General features: G+C 38.0%; 3 protein-coding genes and 1 pseudogene across 3 annotated transcripts; 3 read left to right on the top strand and 1 right to left on the bottom strand.

Moving 5' to 3' along the window:
* The first annotated feature begins 5,443 nt into the window (after positions 1-5,443).
* Positions 5,444-6,796, top strand: LOC143553771 (uncharacterized). Its single transcript, XM_077043681.1, has one exon. It carries the CDS (start codon positions 5,444-5,446, stop codon positions 6,794-6,796), a length of 1,353 nt encoding a protein of 450 aa, XP_076899796.1.
* Positions 6,797-12,024: 5,228 nt separating this feature from the next.
* LOC143553744 (actin-depolymerizing factor 7-like) lies at positions 12,025-13,266 on the top strand. Its single transcript, XM_077043663.1, has 2 exons — positions 12,025-12,293; positions 13,068-13,266. Exons 1-2 carry the CDS (start codon positions 12,052-12,054, stop codon positions 13,216-13,218), a joined length of 393 nt encoding a protein of 130 aa, XP_076899778.1. The 5' UTR covers positions 12,025-12,051; the 3' UTR covers positions 13,219-13,266.
* A 1,770-nt stretch (positions 13,267-15,036) lies between these two features.
* On the top strand, positions 15,037-15,687 carry LOC143553770 (3'-5' exonuclease-like). Its single transcript, XM_077043680.1, has one exon. It carries the CDS (start codon positions 15,037-15,039, stop codon positions 15,685-15,687), a length of 651 nt encoding a protein of 216 aa, XP_076899795.1.
* A 618-nt stretch (positions 15,688-16,305) lies between these two features.
* On the bottom strand, positions 16,306-20,261 carry LOC143553769 (uncharacterized; annotated as a pseudogene).
* Positions 20,262-22,149: the final 1,888 nt, after the last annotated feature.

The following is a 22,149-nucleotide window of genomic DNA, read 5'->3' as shown; positions in this document are numbered from 1 at the left end:
TGATAACATGATCATTTACAGATATGTAAAGAATGCACTCATATGATTTGTAGCGTGTTTGTATTTTCATGGTATATTAACTAACATAATATGTTATGCACAAATATGACCTGCTAACAAAAGTTAGAAGTAACAAAAGATAATGAATGCATAAACTAGTTGGGTGGTAATGACTCTAATAGATATAAATAAGGGTCCAGCTAGGGACACCGCCCCAGCACCGTCCTAGGCGCCATGTATAGGCCTATACGCGGCGTTTTAGAGTACGATTTGACGTTCTAGCCTGGCCTGTCATAGGGTTGTCGGATCGTACGGGCTATACGCCTCGTATAGCCCTATACGCGGCGCCTAGGGTGTTGTATATTTTTGAAGCCCAGCTCCCTCCCCCCCCTCTCTACCATTTCTTCTTTTTTCCTTTATTTTTTTTTTCTTAACCCTCACCCTCTTCATTCAACCAACACCAACAGCCATATATGTTTCCGGAGTCGGACGAGGAGATGCCGGACGGGTAACGGTCAGTCGGAGTTGAACCATGTATGTTTCCGGAGTCGGACGAGGAGATGCCGGACGGCGCTAACGGTCAGTCGGAGTTAAACCAGGTTTCGTTTTATCTTTATTTTTTACATGTTAGGACATGGTTGTAGATGTTAGGACAGAGATTTGGTGAATGATTTACTTTAGAAATTTGTCTAGGCACCGACCGTTTGACGGTAACCCTAGTTCGCCGGGCCTCCTAAACTAAAAATAGATTTCCCGTATTGTTACCGTTAGCGCTAAAATTTTTATTATATTATTACTATTAAAATATTAATATTATTATTAAGATATTGTTATGAAAATATTATTGTTAGTAAAATAAAATACTATTATTGTATTTATTAAAATAGTATTATTATTATTAAAATAATAATATTTAAATACTATTTAAATATAAATTATTATATTTTTATTATTATTAAAATATTATTAAAATAATTATAGTAAAATACTATTAAAATATTAATTATTATATTATTATTATTTTTATTCTAAACATATAATTATTAGTATTAAAGCATTTAGTTTCGGATTATTATTAGTACTAAAATATTATTATTATTATTAGGTACCTGATGTACGCTAGAGAGTCAGATGTCGGGGTTAGGCGGCGACGCAAGACTTTCGGAGGTACGTTTGTATAACGTATTGTATAATATAATATAATAATATTATTATATGATTATATTATATTCTGTTATATTGTATATTATGTTATATTTATGTTAGTGAGTTTTTATAGAAATGTCCACCAGTGTTGTTTTATTATGGTTTTTTTTCCTTTTTTATTTCTTTTCTTTTCTTTTGTTATTATTAATGTTATTTATGATTATTATTAATATTAATAATATTTAATTATCTATAACATATTATTATTGGAAATTCGATAAAGCGCGTTTAGTAGCAGGACTTATTTGGGAAAATTGACAGTGCGAAACGAACTTTTAAACTATTGGCTGCTTTCGTTATGGACATCTTCAATCAGTTACATTGGCTTACTTGGGAAAACTGCCATTTCCAAACGAACTTTCAATTTCTTGGCTGCTTTCGTTATCGACATCTCAAATCTGGCTCTTCGATTTCTTCGAACTCCAACGGTCTTGACCGCCGGTGACCACCAGCAACCGTAGTTGTGTTCACTCAAACACATATCAGTCGTCACTAAGCTTAAGCTTAGGCTTGTTATTAGTTTAATTTTTAGTTGGGGGTATTCTAAGTTGTTCATGTTGCATATATTAAAGAATTATCGGCTTTTATATATACGTATATATATATAGTAGATGTGCGGTATAAGAATTCATTGAGTCGAGATAACCAGCACCAGATCGAGACGCTAGTTTGATGAGTTTGAATCTCTCGGATCCGCGGTATCCGCTAACGGCAGCGAGAACAGGAGCCCCTACTTTGGACAGATAGGTGGAAATTCGGTCATTGCTCCAACATAACGAGCACCAGATTGAGATATTAGTTCGCACTTAGCTGAACCGGTTGACACGTTTGCAGACGTGGGTTTAGGTTCGGTGCTTTCCCGGATATTAACACATATGTTTACAACATTCGTTGACACGTTTGCATAATACACAATGAAAGCACAAACTCAAACAACAATCCATACAATAGCAATTGTCTTCGTTATTTTTCTCTTCTTCTTGTTTGACTGGTCGTTGAAGAGAATTGCTATTGTATGGATTGTTGTTTGAGTTTGTGCTTTCATTGTGTATTATGCAAACGTGTTAATATCAGCGCCAGCACGGAGCCTAAATCCATGTCAGCATATGTGTCAACCGGTTCAGGTAGGTCCCGGCTAATATCTCAGTCTGGTGCTCGTTGAGCTGGAGCAATGACCGAATTTCCACTTATCTGTCAAAAATATGGGCTCACGTTCTCGCTGCCGTTAACGTATACCGCGGATCCGAGAGATTGAAACTCATCAAACTAGCGTATCGATCTGGTGCTGGTTATCTCGACGCAATGAATTCTTATAACGCACATCTACTATATATCTATACGTATATATAAAAGCCGATAATTCTTTAATATACGCAACATGACCAACTTAGAATACCCATAACTAAAAATAAAACTAATAACAAGCCTAAGCTTAAGCTTAGTGACGACTGATATGTGTTTGAGTGAACACAACTACGGTTGCCGGTGGTGGCCGAAGGTCAAGAGCGTTGGAGTTTGAAGATATCGAAGAGGCAGATTTGAGGTGCCGATACCGTGAGCATCCAAGAAAGGGTTCGTTTGGCACTGTCAATTTTTCCCAAGGTTATCACCGTAACTAATTCAAGATGTCCATAACGATAGCAGCCAATAAATTGAAGGGTCGTTTTGCAATGTCAATTTTCCCATATAAGGCCTGCTACCGAACACGCTTTGCCGAATTGTGAATAATAATATATTATTCATAATTAAAATAATATTAATAATAATTATTATAAATAACAAAAAAAAAGAAAAAAGAAAAGAAAAGAAAAAAAAACATAACAAGACAAGCGGGTGGGTTTTTCTAGAAAAGCTCCCCTATCGGCCTCCTATAGACCTATCCACGGCGTCTTTTTATGACTAAGACGCCACGTATAGGCCTATACGCGGCGTCTTAGTTGGATTACAACCTGCCCTGCAAAGGCTGGGCTAGGTTGTCAACTCGTACCTTAGACGCCACGTATAGGTCTATACGTGGCGTCTTGATGTTGCTGAATTATTGGAGGCCGGCTCCCCTCCTTTCCTTTCTTTATTATAAATGTTTCGTCGTTCAATGAAAAACAATACAACATTTGTACTATATATACCCAGAATGTCTTGGTTTAACCATTTATTTCTAGAGGAGGACCCGGGTTACGCTGCTAACGATCGGCCTGGCACGTCGTGGTTACCCGACTTGAACCAGGTTTCGTCATATATTTATTTAGTATGAATTTGGTAGTTTTTTTTTACAAACACATGTTGCATTACGTTTTGTTAGGAGTATGTCGGGTATGATACCCAGCCCGAACAGTTTTATGGTAACACTGGCTCGCCGGGCTTGCCAAACTTGACCAAGTTTTGTTATACAGTCTTTTTGTAAATATACGGTTATCTTATTATTATTTTAATATTCTTATTTATTATTAAAATATTATATTTTATATTATTATAGGTATTATTATTATTATTAATTATTACCGCTGGCACTATTGTTTGAATTTCTAATTTATGTATGGTAGGAGTACTTCGTGTCGGATTACGGTAGACAGCTTTCGTATCCTTCATCTGTCGCCTGGTCGGATTACGGAGGTCAGGCTACGTCATCGTACCAACCACCAGTAGCAAATGATCCGTTTTATGGAACCAAGTCTTCATCGCACCACGGGCGAAATGATTATGCCAGGCCAAACCCAAATAACGAAGATGGGTACGATGACGACTACATACGCGATGTGAAGGTTTCGTATAAAACAGATGCTGTAAGACACCGTGTGTTTTGTTTAAGTTAATATTATTTGTTTGTATGTTATTTAATAAACGGATTAAGAATTAGCATAAAATTGTTTCAGATTTTTGAGGGCCGCGAGGAGTTGGAGAAATGGGTAAAAGTTAGAGGACGAGAGCATGGGTTTGTTGTTGTGGTCCAGCGGTCAAGGAAAAACGCCGTGGACCTTGCATGCAATCGTGGAGGCGAACCCAAAATAAAGGCGACGGTGAGACGTACCGGCAGCATCAAAAAATGCTGTCCGTTTAAGATCCTGGGCAGGTACGACTCGAGGAGTGTATGTTGGAGGGTTCAAGTGGTAAACAAGACTCACAACCACGATCCCGTTGAATTCGAGGAGGGGTGTGCGTCTTTAAGAAAAATGAACACCAACCAGCTGGATATGGTTGAGATTTTACTCAGGGCCGGCGTGAAGCCGCAAGAAATCGAAGCAGCCCTCTGCGAAAAGTTTCCCGGTGTGCAACCTGCATTAAAAGATATATACAACCACACCGCCAAGATTAGGAGGGATGGGCTACTAGGCGACACCCCTATGAAGGTAGTTCAAAACACTTGTAGTTTTAATGTGTACTTGTCGTGCTTGTAATATTTAGCAGGCGCCGGAAAACTTTCTCGCAGGCAACGGTTTCACGTTCCATACCCGGGAGAGTGATACCGACGACAGGACGGAGGAAATTTTCTTCTGTCATAGTAAGTCGCATAAGATGTGGCGTGCGTTCCCCGAGGTGCTGATGGTTGACACGACGTACAACACCAACATGTACGACTGGCCGTTGGTTCAGTTTATCGGTGTGACACGACATCACAGTCGTTTTGTATCGCCGCCGCGTTTGTGATCAGGGAATGGCAGAGGAACTTCGGCTGGGCTATGGAGAAACTTAAAAAAATTCTCTACAACTGCATGGAGCCACACGTGATCCTGACTGATGCGGACCAGGCCCTCATGAACGCATGCGACGCGGTTTTCCCTAATGCCACCAAAAATTTATGCAGGTGGCACATATCCGAGAATATAAGGAGAAAATTTAAGGGCCTATATAGCACGGAAATGGGGACGGACTTTGCGTACTGGTGGAAGATCCTGTATCAGTCGCCGACGATTCAGGAGTACGACCACCGTCGCCTCAACATGGAGCGTCATTTGATACGGGACGATAGAGCCGGTGAGTCCTTCGTATCACCTGACAGTTTTTAATAGCCTAAACATACGTGTTAATAACGTTTCCTTTTCATTTTTCAGAGGTTTGACAATACATTCGCAAGAGCTGGCTGGATCCATACAAACACAAGTTTGTAGCCTGCTGGATCGACGAACGCCGAAACTACGGCGAAACTACGACGAACCGAGTTGAGAGCCAGCACGCAAATCTGAAAAGCTACCTCAATGGAAGCAACAACTCGCTCGACACAATTGCCAGGCAAATCCTTAAAATGGTCAACTCGCAGATGAAAGAAATCGGTAAATCTTTTGAAGTCTCCCGCTCGAAGGTCATGGAAGGACATCAACAGCACGTCTGGTTGAAGAAGCTAATAAACAGGGTGTCGATTCACGCTCTGGGTCTACTTGTGAACGAGTTTGGGTTGATACACAAGATGCGTGACGGCGGCGCTTTATGCGACCACCATTTGTATTCGTCTTCGGGGCTGCCATGTGCCTGTCGGATTGAGGGATACATAGTTAACGACACGTGTATCCCAATAGAGGATGTTGACCCGTTCTGGAGGAGGCTTAATTTTGATCCAGCCTGTCCGCCGAATGAAGAGCCAGACTACGCAGCAGGTCTACGGGACATCACAGATACGCTATCGTCCATAGATGACCCTAATCAAAAGAAAAGTTTTTTCTCCAGGCTCTTGTCTGCTATTCTAGGGAGATCTAAAAAGAAAGAGCCAGAAAAAAGAGAGGATCCTCGGGGGCGTCCCAAAAAAACAGATCCCCCAAGGCACAGTGTATACACCCCCGCTCCAAATCTCCCCAGACACAGCTCCTACAACCCATCCTCATCACAGGGGCCCAGCCAAGAAAACCCTACCCCATCATCGCTGAATCGTTTGTTGTCCCAGTCAGCGTCGCGGTTTAAAACTCCTCGTGGACGACCTACGGAAGCTCACCTCGGGTTTCCTTTGATGGTTTCGCCTGCGCAAGTATCGGCGATAGAAACGTTTAGGAGCATCATTCCTAGCTCGGCCCAGCCGTTCGTCGCAGACATCAAAAACGTACGCCCAGATGGTAACTGCGGTTTTCGATCAATTGCAGTGGGTTTGGGGATACATGAGAAAGTTAGGCCGGATATTAGACGGGCGATGCAGAACGAGCTGGAAACGAACGAAGGGTGGTGGAGGGCGATGTTCAACAAAGAGGATGACAGATTGTACGGCTGGGTTCATTCCAGCATTCCGTACTACAACACGGTCAAACCGGTGCCGCCGAGTCGTTGGTTCAGCTTACCCGGTCACGGGCACGTGGCTGCTCAGACATACGCGTGTGTGTTAGTCAACCTAGTTGGAAATCAGACCGAATCTTACTTCCCATTGAGAATCGGTCCTGACTTGGTTCCGAATCCACAGGTTATAAGCATCACTAACTGGGAAGGTGATCACTGGATATATATAAACCTGGTAGGGGATTTCCCAATGCCTAGGCCAAACCCTAATTGGGAAAGAAGCGCCGTACCGGCGACGCTCGAATGGAAAACACGGTTCGGACAACGTTTGAAGGAGTACGAAGACATACGGCAGGGTTGGCGAAGGGAATCCTCTAACGTAGGTCTAGACAGCTTATAGAAGACATGGTATCAATGAACAAAAAAGTTTATAATAATAATAATAAAAAATATTAAATAATAAATAATAAATAACAATAATTAAATAACAAACTAATATTAACATTAATAACTAAATAATATAAAAAAATAATAAAATTAATAAAAATAAAAATAATAATAAATAATAAATAATAATAACTAAATAACAAATTAATATTAATATTAATAACTAATAAATAATAAATACTAATAAATAATGATAATTAAATAAAAAAACAGGCCACAGACGCCACGTATAGGCCTATACGTGGCGTCTAAGACCCCTTATATCAGCAGACGTCTGCTCAGCTACCAGACTTAGGCCTAAGACCCCACGTATAGGCCTATACGTGGCGTCTGTGGCCCCATATTATCAACAGACGCCTGCTCAGACACCCACTTTCAAATTTCAAAACTCCCGCGCGAACGACCGAGCATCCACACACGAGCCTATATCGGACGGCGACCGAAATACCAAACGAGCCGACGAGATTTCACCCGACACCGACACCGACACGATATGGAGGTAATTTTTTAATATTATATTACTGATGATGATTAGGTTAACATGATAATTAATATGTGTTGTTAATGATGTGATGATGTTGATTATGTTGTTTGGATGGATAAAACTGTCTGCCGAACTCAGGCTGTAAAATGGCCGGAGTCCGGCCGTCGGTTTACCTGGACTGTCAGACGCGGCGTATAGCTCTATACGTCGCGTCTGATATAATTTTTTTTTCTGTTTATTTTTAATAATAATAATAATAATATTATTATAAATATTATTATTAATATTATTATAAATTTTATTATCAATATTTATTACTAGTATTTATTATTATTATTATTATTATTATTATTATTTGTTATAAATATTATTAATAATATTTATTATTAGTATTTATTGTTATTATTAATATTTTTATTATAATAATTATTATTATTTGTTATAAATATTATTAATAGTATTTATTATTAGTATTTATTGTTATTATTAATATTTTTATTATAATTATTATTATTTGTTATAAATATTATTATTACTATTTATTGTTATTATTGTAATTGTTATTGTTTTAATTATTATTATTATTTTTTATTATTATAGTTTGTGGACGATGAGATTGAGCACGAGCTCTAGCAGCTCGGGCAGGGCCGCGGGGCCCAGGGGCGGGGCCGCGGACCCCCCGAGGGCAACAACGTGTTGCTCACCTACCCTCATGTGCAGTTCGCTGAGGGTTCGGACGCCCACACACGATACATTCGCCTACGCCAGATGCATCCGTTTCCCAGCACGATTATTTCCTGGTCGTTTTTGGAGTCCTGTGACGCGCACCAGCGAGCGGCTGAGTACATTGGACAGGATACGCCCTGGAGCCGATGCTTAAGTATGCCGCTATCAGCTCACCGGGAGCTGACACTGGAGGTTTACTCCACGATACGCGTTACGTAAGTTTACTCCACATGGTTATGTTTTTAATATATTATATTATATTATATTATTGCAGGCCCTGTGCGCCTGGTACGCCAGAGATTCAGATGAGGGTGCCAGGTGCCGATACGACACAATCGGAGGTTTACTTCCGCATGTTCGGGCATGACGTCCATCTCTCGATGGAGGAGTTCGCGGTTGCTCTGGGCTTATACATCGCGCAGGAGGTACGCAGCCCGATATACACGGAGAGCATCCACCAGATGTCGGAGGACGAGCTGCGGGTATGGTGGCGGGCCATCAGCGATCACGACTTCGGGAATAGGACCTTGGGCACCAGTTCCAAGGTCTCGTTTATTAGGGACCCACTGCACAGGTACGTTCTTAAAATGTATTCTATTGTTTAGTATAACGTAATATATATTAATAATATAATATAATATAACAGAATAGAATAGAATATAACATTATATTATTATTATTATTGTTAATAAATTATATTATCTTATATTACACAAGTACCTTCATAGGCTGATTGCGATGTCCATTGCGGGTCGTAATCAGGGCGCGGATCACTGCAGCCTACGCGACCTGTTTTTTTTAGGTGTTTGCTGACTCACAGGCACTGCAACCTCGCTAGGGGGTTTGCAGACTATTTTGTCGCCTACCAGTTCAGGCAGGGACGAGGGTCCTTGATGGGTGGCGGGTAAGTCACCCAGCTTGCGATATCTCTAGGCCATGGAGACCTGGTGGACGGCCTGCGTATCACTCCGACCCGTCCCCACCCGCTGGATCGCCAGCGTTGCGGCGGCATGCACATTGTGCGTTCGTTCCCCGGGCCCCACGGCCCTCGGGACCGACTGGTGGCCAGGGCGGGGGCACGTGCGCCTTACGTCCCGGTGCCTTTAGTCGAGCCTCCCCCGATCGCGGCACCGGAGGTGGAGCTTGTACATGAGTCTGTCGACGCGTGGAAGGGGGCCGGCGGGGATCCTGACGACGGTGGTGCCGGACGTGAGGATCCCGGCGCATCTCAGGTACGTTTTAATATATTATCGTTTTATCGTTTCTTTTAATTCGACTTCGTATTAAACGTATTTATGTGGTTTTGTTGTTAGGGGCCGACGCAGCACGTTCCACGCACATATCGCGCGGTGCGTCTGGGTCCCGCCACCGACGCTAGGTTGGAGGCCCTAGAGTTGGAGATTAGGCGGATGTCGTGCCAGACAGACTGGCGGATGAGCCAGATTTCGCGCCAGATCGACTGGCTTGTTGCCCGTCGGGTAGCGGAGCTGTCTGGACAGCAGTACACCGTGCCACCACCACCGCCACCACCCCCCAGTTTTGACCACGAGGTAAGCACGTCTGGCGTGAGACACGGACGGGGCGACGACGTGGATGCCCCGGACGGTTCGGGGCTGAGGCGCAGGGGAGAGGACGACGTCGACGTTGGCGACGCATTCGGGGGGCTCGTGGGCCACCACGACGACATGGGCATGGACATGGGGGACTTCACATAGATTTTATGTTTTAGTTGTCGTATTTTCTTTTATTTGTACAGATTTAACAATGATTTTTTGTATATATATGTGTTAACTGTTTTTCACCGAAAGAATATTAAATAATTAATTAATATATAATGATAATAATAATAATAACAAAATAACAAAGAAAAAAAATAAAAAAAAACATAATAAGACAAAATTGGTTGGATTTTCTAGGAACACCGGCCTATACGCGGCGTATAGGCCGGTGTTTTAGTAATTGGGCGGTGTCCCTAGAAAATCCGATAAATAATCAGTTACATCAAATGTTTATTTTCATCAAATTGGTGCGGGTTTGACTCCCACACAATAGGCATTAGGTGGATTTAGAAGTAGATGTTAGGATGCGTATTCGCCATTCAAAAATGTAAAAATTGTAAAACCGACTGATTTAGTTAATTTTAAGTTTCATTTGCCACCTATTATAATACTAAGTAATCCAAGGTTCAAGGGCATTTTTTGCAATATGAATCCAAGAATATTAATGTTTAATATTGATTTATATTGATGTATGCCATAATAGAGGTGAGCAGAAAACCTGGTTCCGGACTTGACACGGAACTAGACTCGGTTCTATCTCGACCTGCGGAACCGGGTTTCAGTTTCTCCTCGGAACCGGTTCCACCTCTACAAGGCCACAAAAACTAGTCAAAACCTGACCATACCTGAAATCGGCTGGTAAAACTCGAACGTTGATAAAGCCCGACAGTTGTCGATCCCGGGCCGTGAGTACGAGAATTCGGTCGGTTTCCATCATGTTTGTTATGATCCCGGAACTAAAAATATTGACGTTCGTTCGGTTTCCGTTACGTTCGTTACGGTGACTAAACTAAAAAACCAAAACAAAATTTACGGACCGGTTCGGTGCCGCCAAGTGGCCCCTTAGGGTACTTGCGACACAAAACTTCTTATTTATTATATAGTATAATATAATATAATGAACCTTTATCCAAATGTAATTTAAAATACAGAAGATGTAAAGTTTAAATGTACAATAAAACATCAAAATCAGACATACAAAGTACCAAAGTTTAAACATAAGTTGACAAAATAATAAAGTTTCAACATAAAAAAAAATGTACGAAAATATATAATTATTTCTACTTGATTTATTCGCAAGGATCATTTCAGTTATATATAGATTTCCAAATTCGAATTTGATTCAAAACCCACATTCGAAATTTGGTTCCAATAAGAATCCAAATCGAATTCGGTTTGTTTCAAGTCTGATTTAAATAATAACACCTCTGGTTGGCATTGAAAGTAATATTTTTAGATATATTATCAGAAGCTAAGATATTTTTTTTTATTACACAAAAAGTGACTTAACCTGATCGTATTAAAATCTTAAATCTTTTAGATATATTGTTAGACTTTAGTAGTTAACAATAAACACTCGTCCGTATCATTTGTGTAAAATATATTTCAATAATAAAAAATAACTCAACGTAATATCATATAAATAAAGTTAATAATCATGAGAAAAATAAATAAAAACAGAAATAAAATTGTAAGGTGGTGCACAAGAGGCTGAGAGACAATTTCTCACCCCTTATAATCTCTTGTTTCTCCTTAACACAAATATTAGTTTAATTTGTTTTCCATTTTAATCTTCTTCATTTGTAATCCTGTTCTTCAAGCAATCATCCAATCATGGTGTGTAATAGTTAATTCTTACATGTTTCTTCTTTCATTTGTTGATACATGATCATATGATATTTAAAATATGTAACATTTGATCTGATTCATGCATGTTAATTACATAACAAGCTTCTAGATATTTGGGAAGATGATACATAACATAATCATTGGCGGACCTATGAAATTTTCTCATTAGGGTCGGAAGGGTCGCTATCAAAATTTCATAGGGGTCGGTCGGGATTTTAACTATACATACCTCTAAACATAAAAATTTTCACATGGCATGCCACAAGTGTAGGTCCGCCCCTGAACATTATACATGTTTTGATTTATGTTAATCATGATCAAACGCCCACTGATTGCGCTAGATTTTCTATGATTTTCGTTAATCATGACATGATAATGTGTTCGCTTTTGCATGATCGCTTCTAAATCGCCAATAATGATTGTCATTCTATCAAATGTATTCAAATGAGTCATTTGATTAGGCGAATTTGGCTTCTGGATGTTCAAGAATGACGATAATGATTAAACAATGTACCTATAGGTACTTACATTATGTTTTTTATTTTTTGTAACGATTTTTGTTGGTTTCATTAGGCGAACGCGGCATCTGGAATGGCTGTGAACGATGAATGCAAGCTGAAATTCATGGAGTTAAAATCGAAACGAAACTACCGATTCATCACCTACAAAATCGTAGATCAACAAGTGATTGTTGATAAGATTGGTGGCCATGATGAAACTTACGAGGATTTCACAAACTCTCTTCCTGCTGATGAATGTCGCTATGCTGTCTTTGATTTCGACTTCACCACTGATGAAAATTGCCAGAAAAGCAAGATTTTCTTTATCGCCTGGTAATGATATACATGTCCTCCCATTCATGTTTCATATGTTACGCCTATAGTTTTATCAGGACATCTTGTTTTGTTGTTGTGTTTGACTACATGTTTCACGCTTTATATTATCTGGATACTATACTTTACATGCTAAGAAAAGATTTAATAATCATGGTCTCAACGGGTGCAACTATGCTATAAACCGAATGTTCATTGAACCATTCATGAAGCCGTCCAACAGAAATTTCATATATGTTAATTTAGTTAATAATCAAAAGAACACAAACAAAAGTTTGTGTTCATTTAGTAACTAAATGAATGAAACACATGTCTCATTCGATCATTTATGTTCGTGAACGTATGTTTACACTCATTCTTTTAAAATTTAGCTATGGTCATTCGTTTACTTTCATTTACATTCGTGAGTTTACGTTAGTTAAGTTCTCCGTTAACATATTCACATATATTTTTTAGACCATTACAATTTACTCTAGTTTTAATAACCTTTTAGGTCCAGTGCATTGTTATTCACGTTTACTTTTAATTGGTTTTAGTTTAATTATGTTTGGTCATATATGTCCAGTTATGTTTGTTCATTAGCGTTCAAGAAACATTCATGTATACGGTGAGTGAACGAACATAAGCGAACGCAAACACATATTTTTTTCTTAACGAACGAACAAGATAGTATAGTTCTTGTTTTACACATATGCAGGTTTTCAAATTTCATATAAGCATATGATTTCATGAATAAAAATGATAACCTAGATATGACTGTTTGAATTAATACAGGTCACCGGAATCATCAAGAGTGAGAATGAAGATGGTGTATGCAAGCTCGAAGGATCGCTTCAAGAGGGAACTTGATGGAATTCAAGTTGAGTTGCAAGCTACAGATCCAAGCGAGATGAGCTTCGATATCATAAAATCACGGGCAATCTGAATAACGTTCCTCAATGAAGGAGCTTCGCTCGTTGAGTTAATTTATTTCTTATGCATAATTGTTTTCGTTTCTTTTTTAATTTGGGTATTTTCTTTCATTAAGAAAAGATTATCAACGTTGTAGTATAGCGTAACATTACTATTCATTTGATTGTTCATGTTTGAATACTATTTGATAACTCTGAGTGCTCTTAGAATACATTCGGTGACGCACCACATGAGTCGTGTCAACTCTGGCAATGACCCGAAGTCGGGTTAAAAATTAATGACAACTATTAAGTGTTAACTCCATTATAACATACTTACAATCCTTAAAAACACACATAGACTCATATATTGAAATTGTTTGATGCTATTTTACTATCCTTAACTATGACATATACCGAAAGAAATTTGACGATGATACAAAAAGGTCGAGCATATGCACGAAGGAGTTTTGCACACATGTTGGCTACAAGCAAAACAAATCCGGTTAGTATCAACGACGCCAACATAAATTCATAAGCATAAATTAGTAAGCCAAAAATATATTTTAAAGACGAGATATCAAATGTTGAAACGCGGATATAAAACCATGCGACGATTGGATATTTTTAAACCATGAAAAAAGTTTCGCTCATTGTAAAGACGAACTATAAAAAATATGAAAGCAAAGGTTAAGAAAATCGTTTAACCAACAAATAAAACATGTAAAGCCGACACTTGCCCAAGTTTAGTGTTTAAAAATATAGTTTGTTAAGTATTTTAATTAGTTGAAGCAAAAAGAAAAATAAAGGGAATAAAAAACCATCATTTTTATTTATGGCTAGTGATTTAGTGGTTATAACTAATAAAATATTAGAAAATTGAATAATAACTTTGTGAGAAGGATTTATTGGTTTTAGAATATCGGTTCTATACCCGGACCATGACCCGAATCCGACCCGAGTATTGTCAATATCCGATTTTCCAATACCCGGTCATACCCGAATCTGGTTCCATACCCGGAACCTGTTATTAGAAAAAACCCGATTTGTGCACCTCTACAATTTAACGTGAGATGACGTTTTAACATGGGCTTTAAAGCCCCTCTACAGCAACCACTCTTACAAGTCTGACAGTCCCTAACTATCTAACCATTAACTTTCAGTCAGTCCCTATAGCAGAGGTAGGCAACTAAACCGGTTAACCGAACTGACCCGAAAATCAAACCGAAACCTAACCTGTTTGAAACCGATTATGTAGAAACCAGTTTGGAACCGACTGAAACCGTAGGTTTGGAACCAGTTTTCTCCACCAAAGCTGGTTCCAAACCGGTTAACCGAATCAAAACCAGCCAAAACCGAGCAAAAACCGGTCAAAACCGAAACCGATCAAATCCGAACCAAAACCGATCGTACTCTAGTCAAAAAAACCGGTTTAAACCCGAACAAAAAACAATCATAAATCGATTTTGACTTTTATTAAACCAGCTTCAACCCTAACCAGTAATCCAACTTCTTGTTATTACAAGAATAGTCCCTAGCCTCTTATATTATTCGTAACAAAGCTGCACCATAACCAATCCACCAGACGCATAATCCGTGCCCTAATTACAGTCATTCAGGTATCATCTTCAATCTCTTCTTTCTTTGTATTCATTTGATTCACAATTAGCCTCATATATATATATATATATATATAATTTCCCCTAATTGATATCCATTAAACAATTCCAATTTTGTTACAATTTAGGGTTCTCAATTCATATTCATATTAATTCATTCAATCATTCCTATAAACATCAAATTATATATATATAAAATCCAATACAATACAATTTATGCAGCTATAGTAATCAATGACCATCAAAATCTTGCCTCATAAAACCACCGATTTAACCTACAATTTATATGACGTCACATTCTTCGACACCACCGTCACCACCACCGTCACTGCCGACTCATCCGCCGTCGACAAATGGATATCCGAAACCGAACAGCATTTGATCCGAGACCTCTCTGCGCAGCCGCTTGTTATTGGCCTCGACGTCGAGTGGCGCCCTAACCGATCCCGAGGCGACGATAACCCGATCGCGGTCATCCAGCTCTGCGCGGGGAACCATTGCCTTGTGTTCCAAATCCTGCACTCGCCAATTATTCCGTACTCGCTTGTGCGTTTCCTTGCGTGTCCGTTTTACGTTTTTGCGGGCGTTGGGATCGGTGAGGATGTTGGGAAGCTAATGAAGGATTATTACCTTGTGGTTGTGCGGACGGTGGATTTGAGGATGGTGGCGGCGTCGGTGTATCGTAAGAAGGAGATGAAGAGTTCGGGGTTGAAGAAGCTGGCGAGTGTTGTGTTACGGAAGCAGATTAACAAGCCGAAGAAGGTTACGATGAGTTGTTGGGATAATCGATGGCTTGTTCCTGCGCAGGTGCAGTATGCGTGCGTTGATGCGTATTTGAGTTTCGAGATTGGGAGGATTTTGATTTCGAGCTTGAGAGGATTTTGATTTCGAGTTTGCAATCTATGATCTAGTGTTTTAATGATTGATTCAGGTGTTGTATAAACGATAACCGAGCCCCAAGCCCGTGTTTTTTGTTATAAGATATTTTTATTATGTTATCACGTTAGGGGTGTGCATGGTGCGGTTCGGTGCGGTTCGGTGTGGTTTTGGACTAAAACCGAACCAAATACCAAACTTTCGGACTTTCATTTTTTCAAAATCGTTCGCTTTCGGTTTTTTTGGTTTCTAGTTTTCGGGTTCAATTCGGTTTTATGGTTTTTCTACTCGGGCTAAAATATTTTGGGCCAAAAAATTTGACCCAAGATATTGAATTGGGCTTGATATTTTTTAAAAAAAAATTAATGATTAACAAAATATTGTATATTTGTGCATAGAATATTAAGAGCTAACAAAAGATACGTACGTTCAAAATTAACAAAATATTGTATATTTGTGTATATTTTTATTATGTTACTAATCGCGTGAACGCGTCTTACATAAGAACAAGACAACATAGTAAACAATAAGAAAGCTATAGCATTACATATTTCTCGTAACGGGCCACTATGTTTATATAACTATATACAACGCGTATTCGTACTCGAATACGAAGTACGAATTGAATTATTGCTCTTGGCTAATTTGCTCAAAGTATTCTTTTTCCCATTTTTCGACTTGTTTAATTGAACTCACTTTTGCGTCAAGTATAGAGTTAAGGGTTTGTGGGTCATAAGGTGGTTGCATGATGCACGGGCTAACATCTGCGGGTCTGTTTACAGTAGATTCCTCCATGAATTGCTTAGCAAACCCTTCTGAAGTGCAAGCCATTGCCTCTGAACAAAGTTCGACTGCGTTTGGGGGTACACGCGGCTTGTATTTCATGAGCTTTGAGTACGCGGTTAATAGATGGAACATGTAGTCATATACATTATCCATTTTTAAATCATTTTGAATAAAACTGCTTGCTGCCTTTCCCATTGCTTTTGACTGTCATAAAGATACAAAGGTTATGCTTGGCCCGTTTGCTTTAATGAGTTGGTTTGGGTTATGTTTTTCTCAATAATGTGTCAACGAGTGAAACGGGCCGAAAATTGCTCAAAATGTCATTTTCATTTAATTTGATAAGTTAGATTGTTATTGAAATAGTATAACTTTTGTAGTGAAATGGAAACTGTTGTTACATGTGTATGTATAAAAGTTGGGAGAGTGCATGCATTGGTTGAGTCAGGTCTTGGGCTCAAACTGAACCAAAAACCAAAATTTCGGTTTTTTTGGTTAGGGTTAAGTTTGGTATCGGTTTTGTTCGGTTTTATAATTTGGGCTTGGAACTTTTGGGCCAAATACAAAATTAGACCAAAATAATGAATTTGAGTCTAATTTTGTTTTAAGTAATAATTAATTAATTAATTATTGTACATTTGGGCTAAAATATTTGGATTACACTATTTGTTAAATTCATATTTATTACTTAAAATTCAAAATAAAACATGAAAGTTAATTAATTTGGTTTCCCGGTTTTAATTACATGCAAAACCGAAATGAAAGTACGTTTTTTTTGAAAACATAAAACCAAACCGTAGATTTTTGTTCGGATTCGTTTTTTGGTTACATACACACCCCTAATAAAAATGTAATAATTTCCCCAAAAAAAAGACTGTTTCAGGCCAACCCAACCCTTTTGACTCATACCTGTTGCTCATGATTGTTGCCCCATTCAGTAACAAACTTTATAGATTTACACTTGTCATCCATCCTAACGGGCCAGTAATGTTTGCCAGGCATTAACCCTCTCGTGAAGAAATCATAGTAACGGGGTGTCACCATTAACGTAACTGAGTCACACGCAAGAATGTACTTTTCACTCACGGACCATGCAGACCCCTCTATGTAAATCTTATATCTGCAGGAATACATGTAAAAGGTAATTCTCGATAACAGGCGGTGTTACTGTTAACGGGTTGGTTGTTCTTGCCTGTAGGTGCATTGGTCAGCCAACTTTGATTCCTTAAAGCCTTGCTTTGATTCTTTATCCCAGTCCTGGTTAACAAATTAAGTTAATATATTTGATATATGTTTATTATAATAATAATAATAATTGCAATAGTAAACTATAACTTTTAAAAACCTGGATATAGAGACGAGCATTCCAGTCGTGCTCATTAGAAACGTTGCATGTAATGAGATCTTTCCTGTGTTCAGCGACCCGTGGATTACCCTTCCAGTAGGCGTACGGCTCTCGGTCGATCCACTCCATCCTTTTGTTGCCTTCATCAAGATCCTTCAACAAAAAATCCCACGGTTTTATATTAATTTCGGCCCTGCAACAAAGATTCAATGTCAATGAAAATAATTCACTGTTTGAAAGTGTAGTTAGGGATTCCATCCCCGACCAAACAAACTGCAAACTCCCATGGTTCATGCTAGTTAGCTTGAGTCTGAACTCGAGCTTATAAACGAGCCCGAGATTTACATATCAAGTTTGACTAGGTTCGTGAGCTAATCGACTAACTTGTTTGTATAATTTTATGTAATATATTAAAAAACTATATATTTACATAACTGTTTTATTAATACAAATCTATGATAAAAAGTATTAAGTATATTATATGCTAGGTTAGAGCCTGTGTTCCACACGAGTGAAAAATATAATAAAAATAAAAAAATTGTTATATGTAATACATTAATTATAAGTGAATTAACAATATATCATTTAGAAGTCAAGAAATTTAACACAATAACTACTTAAGTGGAGTTGGGTAGCATCTTTAGTTTGAATGCTCGATATTATGTTTGGAAGAAGAGATGATAAAATAAGAAACTGCTCACATGGCATCTATGTGGCATCCTATGTTGAAGCCCTAGAATGATGTCATGTGAAAAAACTATGTTGCTTTAATATATAGTTAGATTATCTAAAAGTTATAATTATAAATGTACACAAAAATACTTAATAAATTAATATACGAGCCGAACCCAAGTTTAGAAAAAGCATTCTTAAGGCAAACTAGAGCTCTCTTAAATTAAACGAGTTGTTTCAACTTTTATGTATTATTTTCGTAAATTATCAGAATTTTTCTGAATTATGAAACAAAGCTTCTTTCATGGAGGCCCAAGTTCAAACTGCGGCAAGGGAATATAATAAAAATAGTGTTTGTTTAGTGTTAAAAAAATGAAGCACTCACCAGCCCCAGAACGACCAATCCGGAAAAACAATATTAAACGAATCATCATCACCACAGTACCGAAACAACGGTGGTGGGACCACTTGTTCCACCGCCGTTGTATTCACCTCATCATAATCCTTCTTCAAAACAAGCGGGAAATCAAAGCACTCAAACATAATATCCAATTCCGGTACCAACCCCCAAATGGTGAACTCGTCTCTTGACTGAACCGACTTCTTATAACGTTCAACATACGCTGTTCCGTTAATAACCACAAACCGAAAATGAGCCAGTCCTTTAGCCTATTCAACTGATTCTTCTGTTATTCCAGTTTTGTTCCATGGTTTTAAGTCTTCATGAATCCAACGGAAGAAATCCGGACATGTGTGTTCGGGTGCTGACGCGTGTCGTTTTTCATAATGTAGGTTGTAGTTTTTGGGGTAATAGTTTTTGGGACATGTTTGAGTGTGGTTCCATATAGAACAGTTAAGTGGGATTTGAATATTGTTGTGAATTGCGGTTGTAACGATTGAGGTGACAGAATTTCGAGCGGTTGGCTGCAAATAGTCGAAACAAAAGTTGAGATTTAAATCCATGATTCTTAGATCTAATTGATTAATGATTAATATCGACGTGTTTGGTGCCCTAGCTTCAACATTTTGTGATAATCATTGTCGTAAAAAACGGTATTGGTCATCGATTATATGGAAATTGGTGGTCAACCGATGTGATTGCAGCTATAGGAGCTAAAAACTAGTATTCGGTCAAAGTCGGTCCCAATAAGCCCAAATTGGTCAAAATCGGTATTTTACTGAAATTAGTGTTGTAAAGAACGAAAATCGGTGATTACCAATGCGGTTTCTGCTAAAAACCGGTATTCGGTCAAAGCCGGTCCAAATCAGCCCTAATTGTTCAAAATCGGTCGAATTGGCGAAATTTGAAGTATACTTGATAATCCAATCTGATTAATAAGTTTTAAGAATGATAAAAGTTTGAAAAAATATGTATGTATAAATAATTTTGAAAAATTAAATATAAAATTCCAATCCGACTAATCCCGATTAATCACTAGTCGGTACACACCGCCTGATTAGCGCCTAGCAAGTTCCACAACGCTGCTTATTATCAAAATTTAAAACATATGTTGAAACTCAAATCTTGAATTCTCAGATCTAATCGATTAACGATTAATATCAAACCAAACATGAATTTAAGAAATGGCGAGAAGATTACCGATACAGTGTAATCAAGCAACCGAGTTGAAACAAACATGCCAATGAACAAGCAAACAGCGAGGAATAGTAAGCAAACCGATGATCTAGCAGCTGCATTCTTGAAGCAGATCAATAGCGGCGGCCAGATGTTCTCTAAAAACTTGCTGTGAATCCCTCTAAACCTCAATCCGTGTTGCATCATCGTCGGTCGATCGATATGATTCAAAATAAGAGAAATAATTCTTTTAACTTATGATCAAGTTTGATTTTGCAAAAGTAAAATGCGTTATGTATACATAGTGATATTAAATTGTAACAGGAAGTGCATTTAAATGGATGCATTCATGAGTTATATTGAGATGATGATGAACAAGAATGGAAAGAATACTCCTTCCATCTTTCCCTTGCAAATTGCTAAATTCAAACTTTACGTGTAACGTTTATTAATGATTCATTTCAAACTAAAATTTCACCTCATTAAGAACAAACGAGTATAGCTGGCACATTTAACTTCGAACCGGAGCTCGAGATGAAGCTTGCATGGCTTGACACGCTCGTTAAGCAGCCCTAGTGTTAAGTCCGTTACCGGTTACTACTGTAATTTTATTTACCTGGAAGTTATATAGAGTTTTTTTTTCTCATTAACAATTTTGAACGGGATGTGATCCTCATATACCACACCCATGCCGACTGGACATGTCTATACAGTTTGTATAAGGCTATACAGGCCGTATAGGCTACATATGACTGACAAGGGACAAAAAAGCAGCTTTTTGTAGCCTATATGACCGTATAGGCTTATATGAGCCGTATAGGTGTTTAATGGCTCGTATTGCTCCCTGACACGCCATAAAACTTATACGGTCGTATAGGGCTATACGACCACATAGAAAACTTTTGCGGAAAAAGTCAGTCTGCCTTTAACCACTGTTAAGCGCTGTTGAAAAACGACTATACGAGCTTATATGAGCCGTATAGTGCTATACGATCTGTATAGACAGATTTTCAGGTCTCTAGCTTAAAACATGAAAGTTTTTTATTATGGTTGATAAGATTAAGCTAATGTATTATACGGTGAACTGTTTTCTTTTATGTATATGGACCATGTGTTTGAAATGGGTGCAATTTTATTTTTATGTGTGTGGACCAGATGTTTATCAGTATGTTTTGGTCAAAAATTTTCTTGTTTGCTTAATCATTGATTGATTATTGTGTATAGATTATTATAAAGTGTAACATAATATAATCTTAAATGAATGTTCTCGAGGTACAACTACAAATTATTTAACCTAGTAATATCAATGTATTAATATTTAAAACGGTGTCCAAAAAATTGTCTATATGGCCCGTATAGGGTTATACGAGGCACTACAAACAATGACCGACAAGCATCCGACACAAACTGACACGATTAAGGTGTTATACGACCTTATAGCTCTATACGAGCCGTATAGGGGAAAAAAATGGTGTGTGAGGATCTCTAGTGGTGTGGGAGGATCCTGACATTACTACTACGTGGAAGTTATATAGAGTGTTTTTTTTTCTGATGTGAAATATGTCTAATTAAAAACACTGACATTAATATTTTTGAACACTTAGAACATCACTTGTTAAATTTATCAATGCCGATATTTTTGAACACTTAGAACATCACTTGTTAAATTTATCAATACCGAGTCGCCTTTTAAAAGAAAGTCACAAATACGTACATTTTAAATTAATTCATAAAAATTAGATCGGGTGATTTTTCTAGTAGAATTTTAAAACCCGACCTATCGACATTCTACCCGTAAAGTTAACATAAACCCCTTTTTAATCGAGTGCCGGCTTAATATAAATTTATCCTAATCAAGTTCTTACTTGAGTAGATCGTATGACTTATTGAGTTGATTCCCTAACGTAACTAGGGCAAAAGTAAATTATACAAATTAATAATGGTTTATGAACCGTTTCCAACAAGTATTTTTTCCAAAACGGGATTAAATTAAATGTTATATTTTCTTAATTAGATATTCGAACGGAAACACTTCTCAATAAATACGAATTCAAACGGAAACATAAGTGATTTTCAAATGAAAATTTTAACTTCT

This window comes from Bidens hawaiensis, unplaced genomic scaffold, assembly GCF_021521415.1.
Source record: "Bidens hawaiensis isolate Kalapana, Puna unplaced genomic scaffold, B.hawaiensis_p1.1 tig00017357_1, whole genome shotgun sequence".
NCBI classification, from domain to species: domain Eukaryota; kingdom Viridiplantae; phylum Streptophyta; class Magnoliopsida; order Asterales; family Asteraceae; genus Bidens; species Bidens hawaiensis.
This window is presented reverse-complemented; position numbering and strand designations above follow the sequence as displayed.

Excerpts from the sequence above, each read along its gene's own strand:
- LOC143553744 (XM_077043663.1), top strand. The coding sequence starts at position 12,052 with ATGGCTGTGAACGATGAATGCAAGCTGAAATTCATGGAGTTAAAATCG. Across the intron at positions 12,294-13,067 it reads AAGATTTTCTTTATCGCCTG|GTCACCGGAATCATCAAGAG; the intron begins GTAATGATATAC and ends GAATTAATACAG.
- LOC143553770 (XM_077043680.1), top strand. The coding sequence starts at position 15,037 with ATGACCATCAAAATCTTGCCTCATAAAACCACCGATTTAACCTACAAT.
- LOC143553771 (XM_077043681.1), top strand. The coding sequence starts at position 5,444 with ATGGTCAACTCGCAGATGAAAGAAATCGGTAAATCTTTTGAAGTCTCC.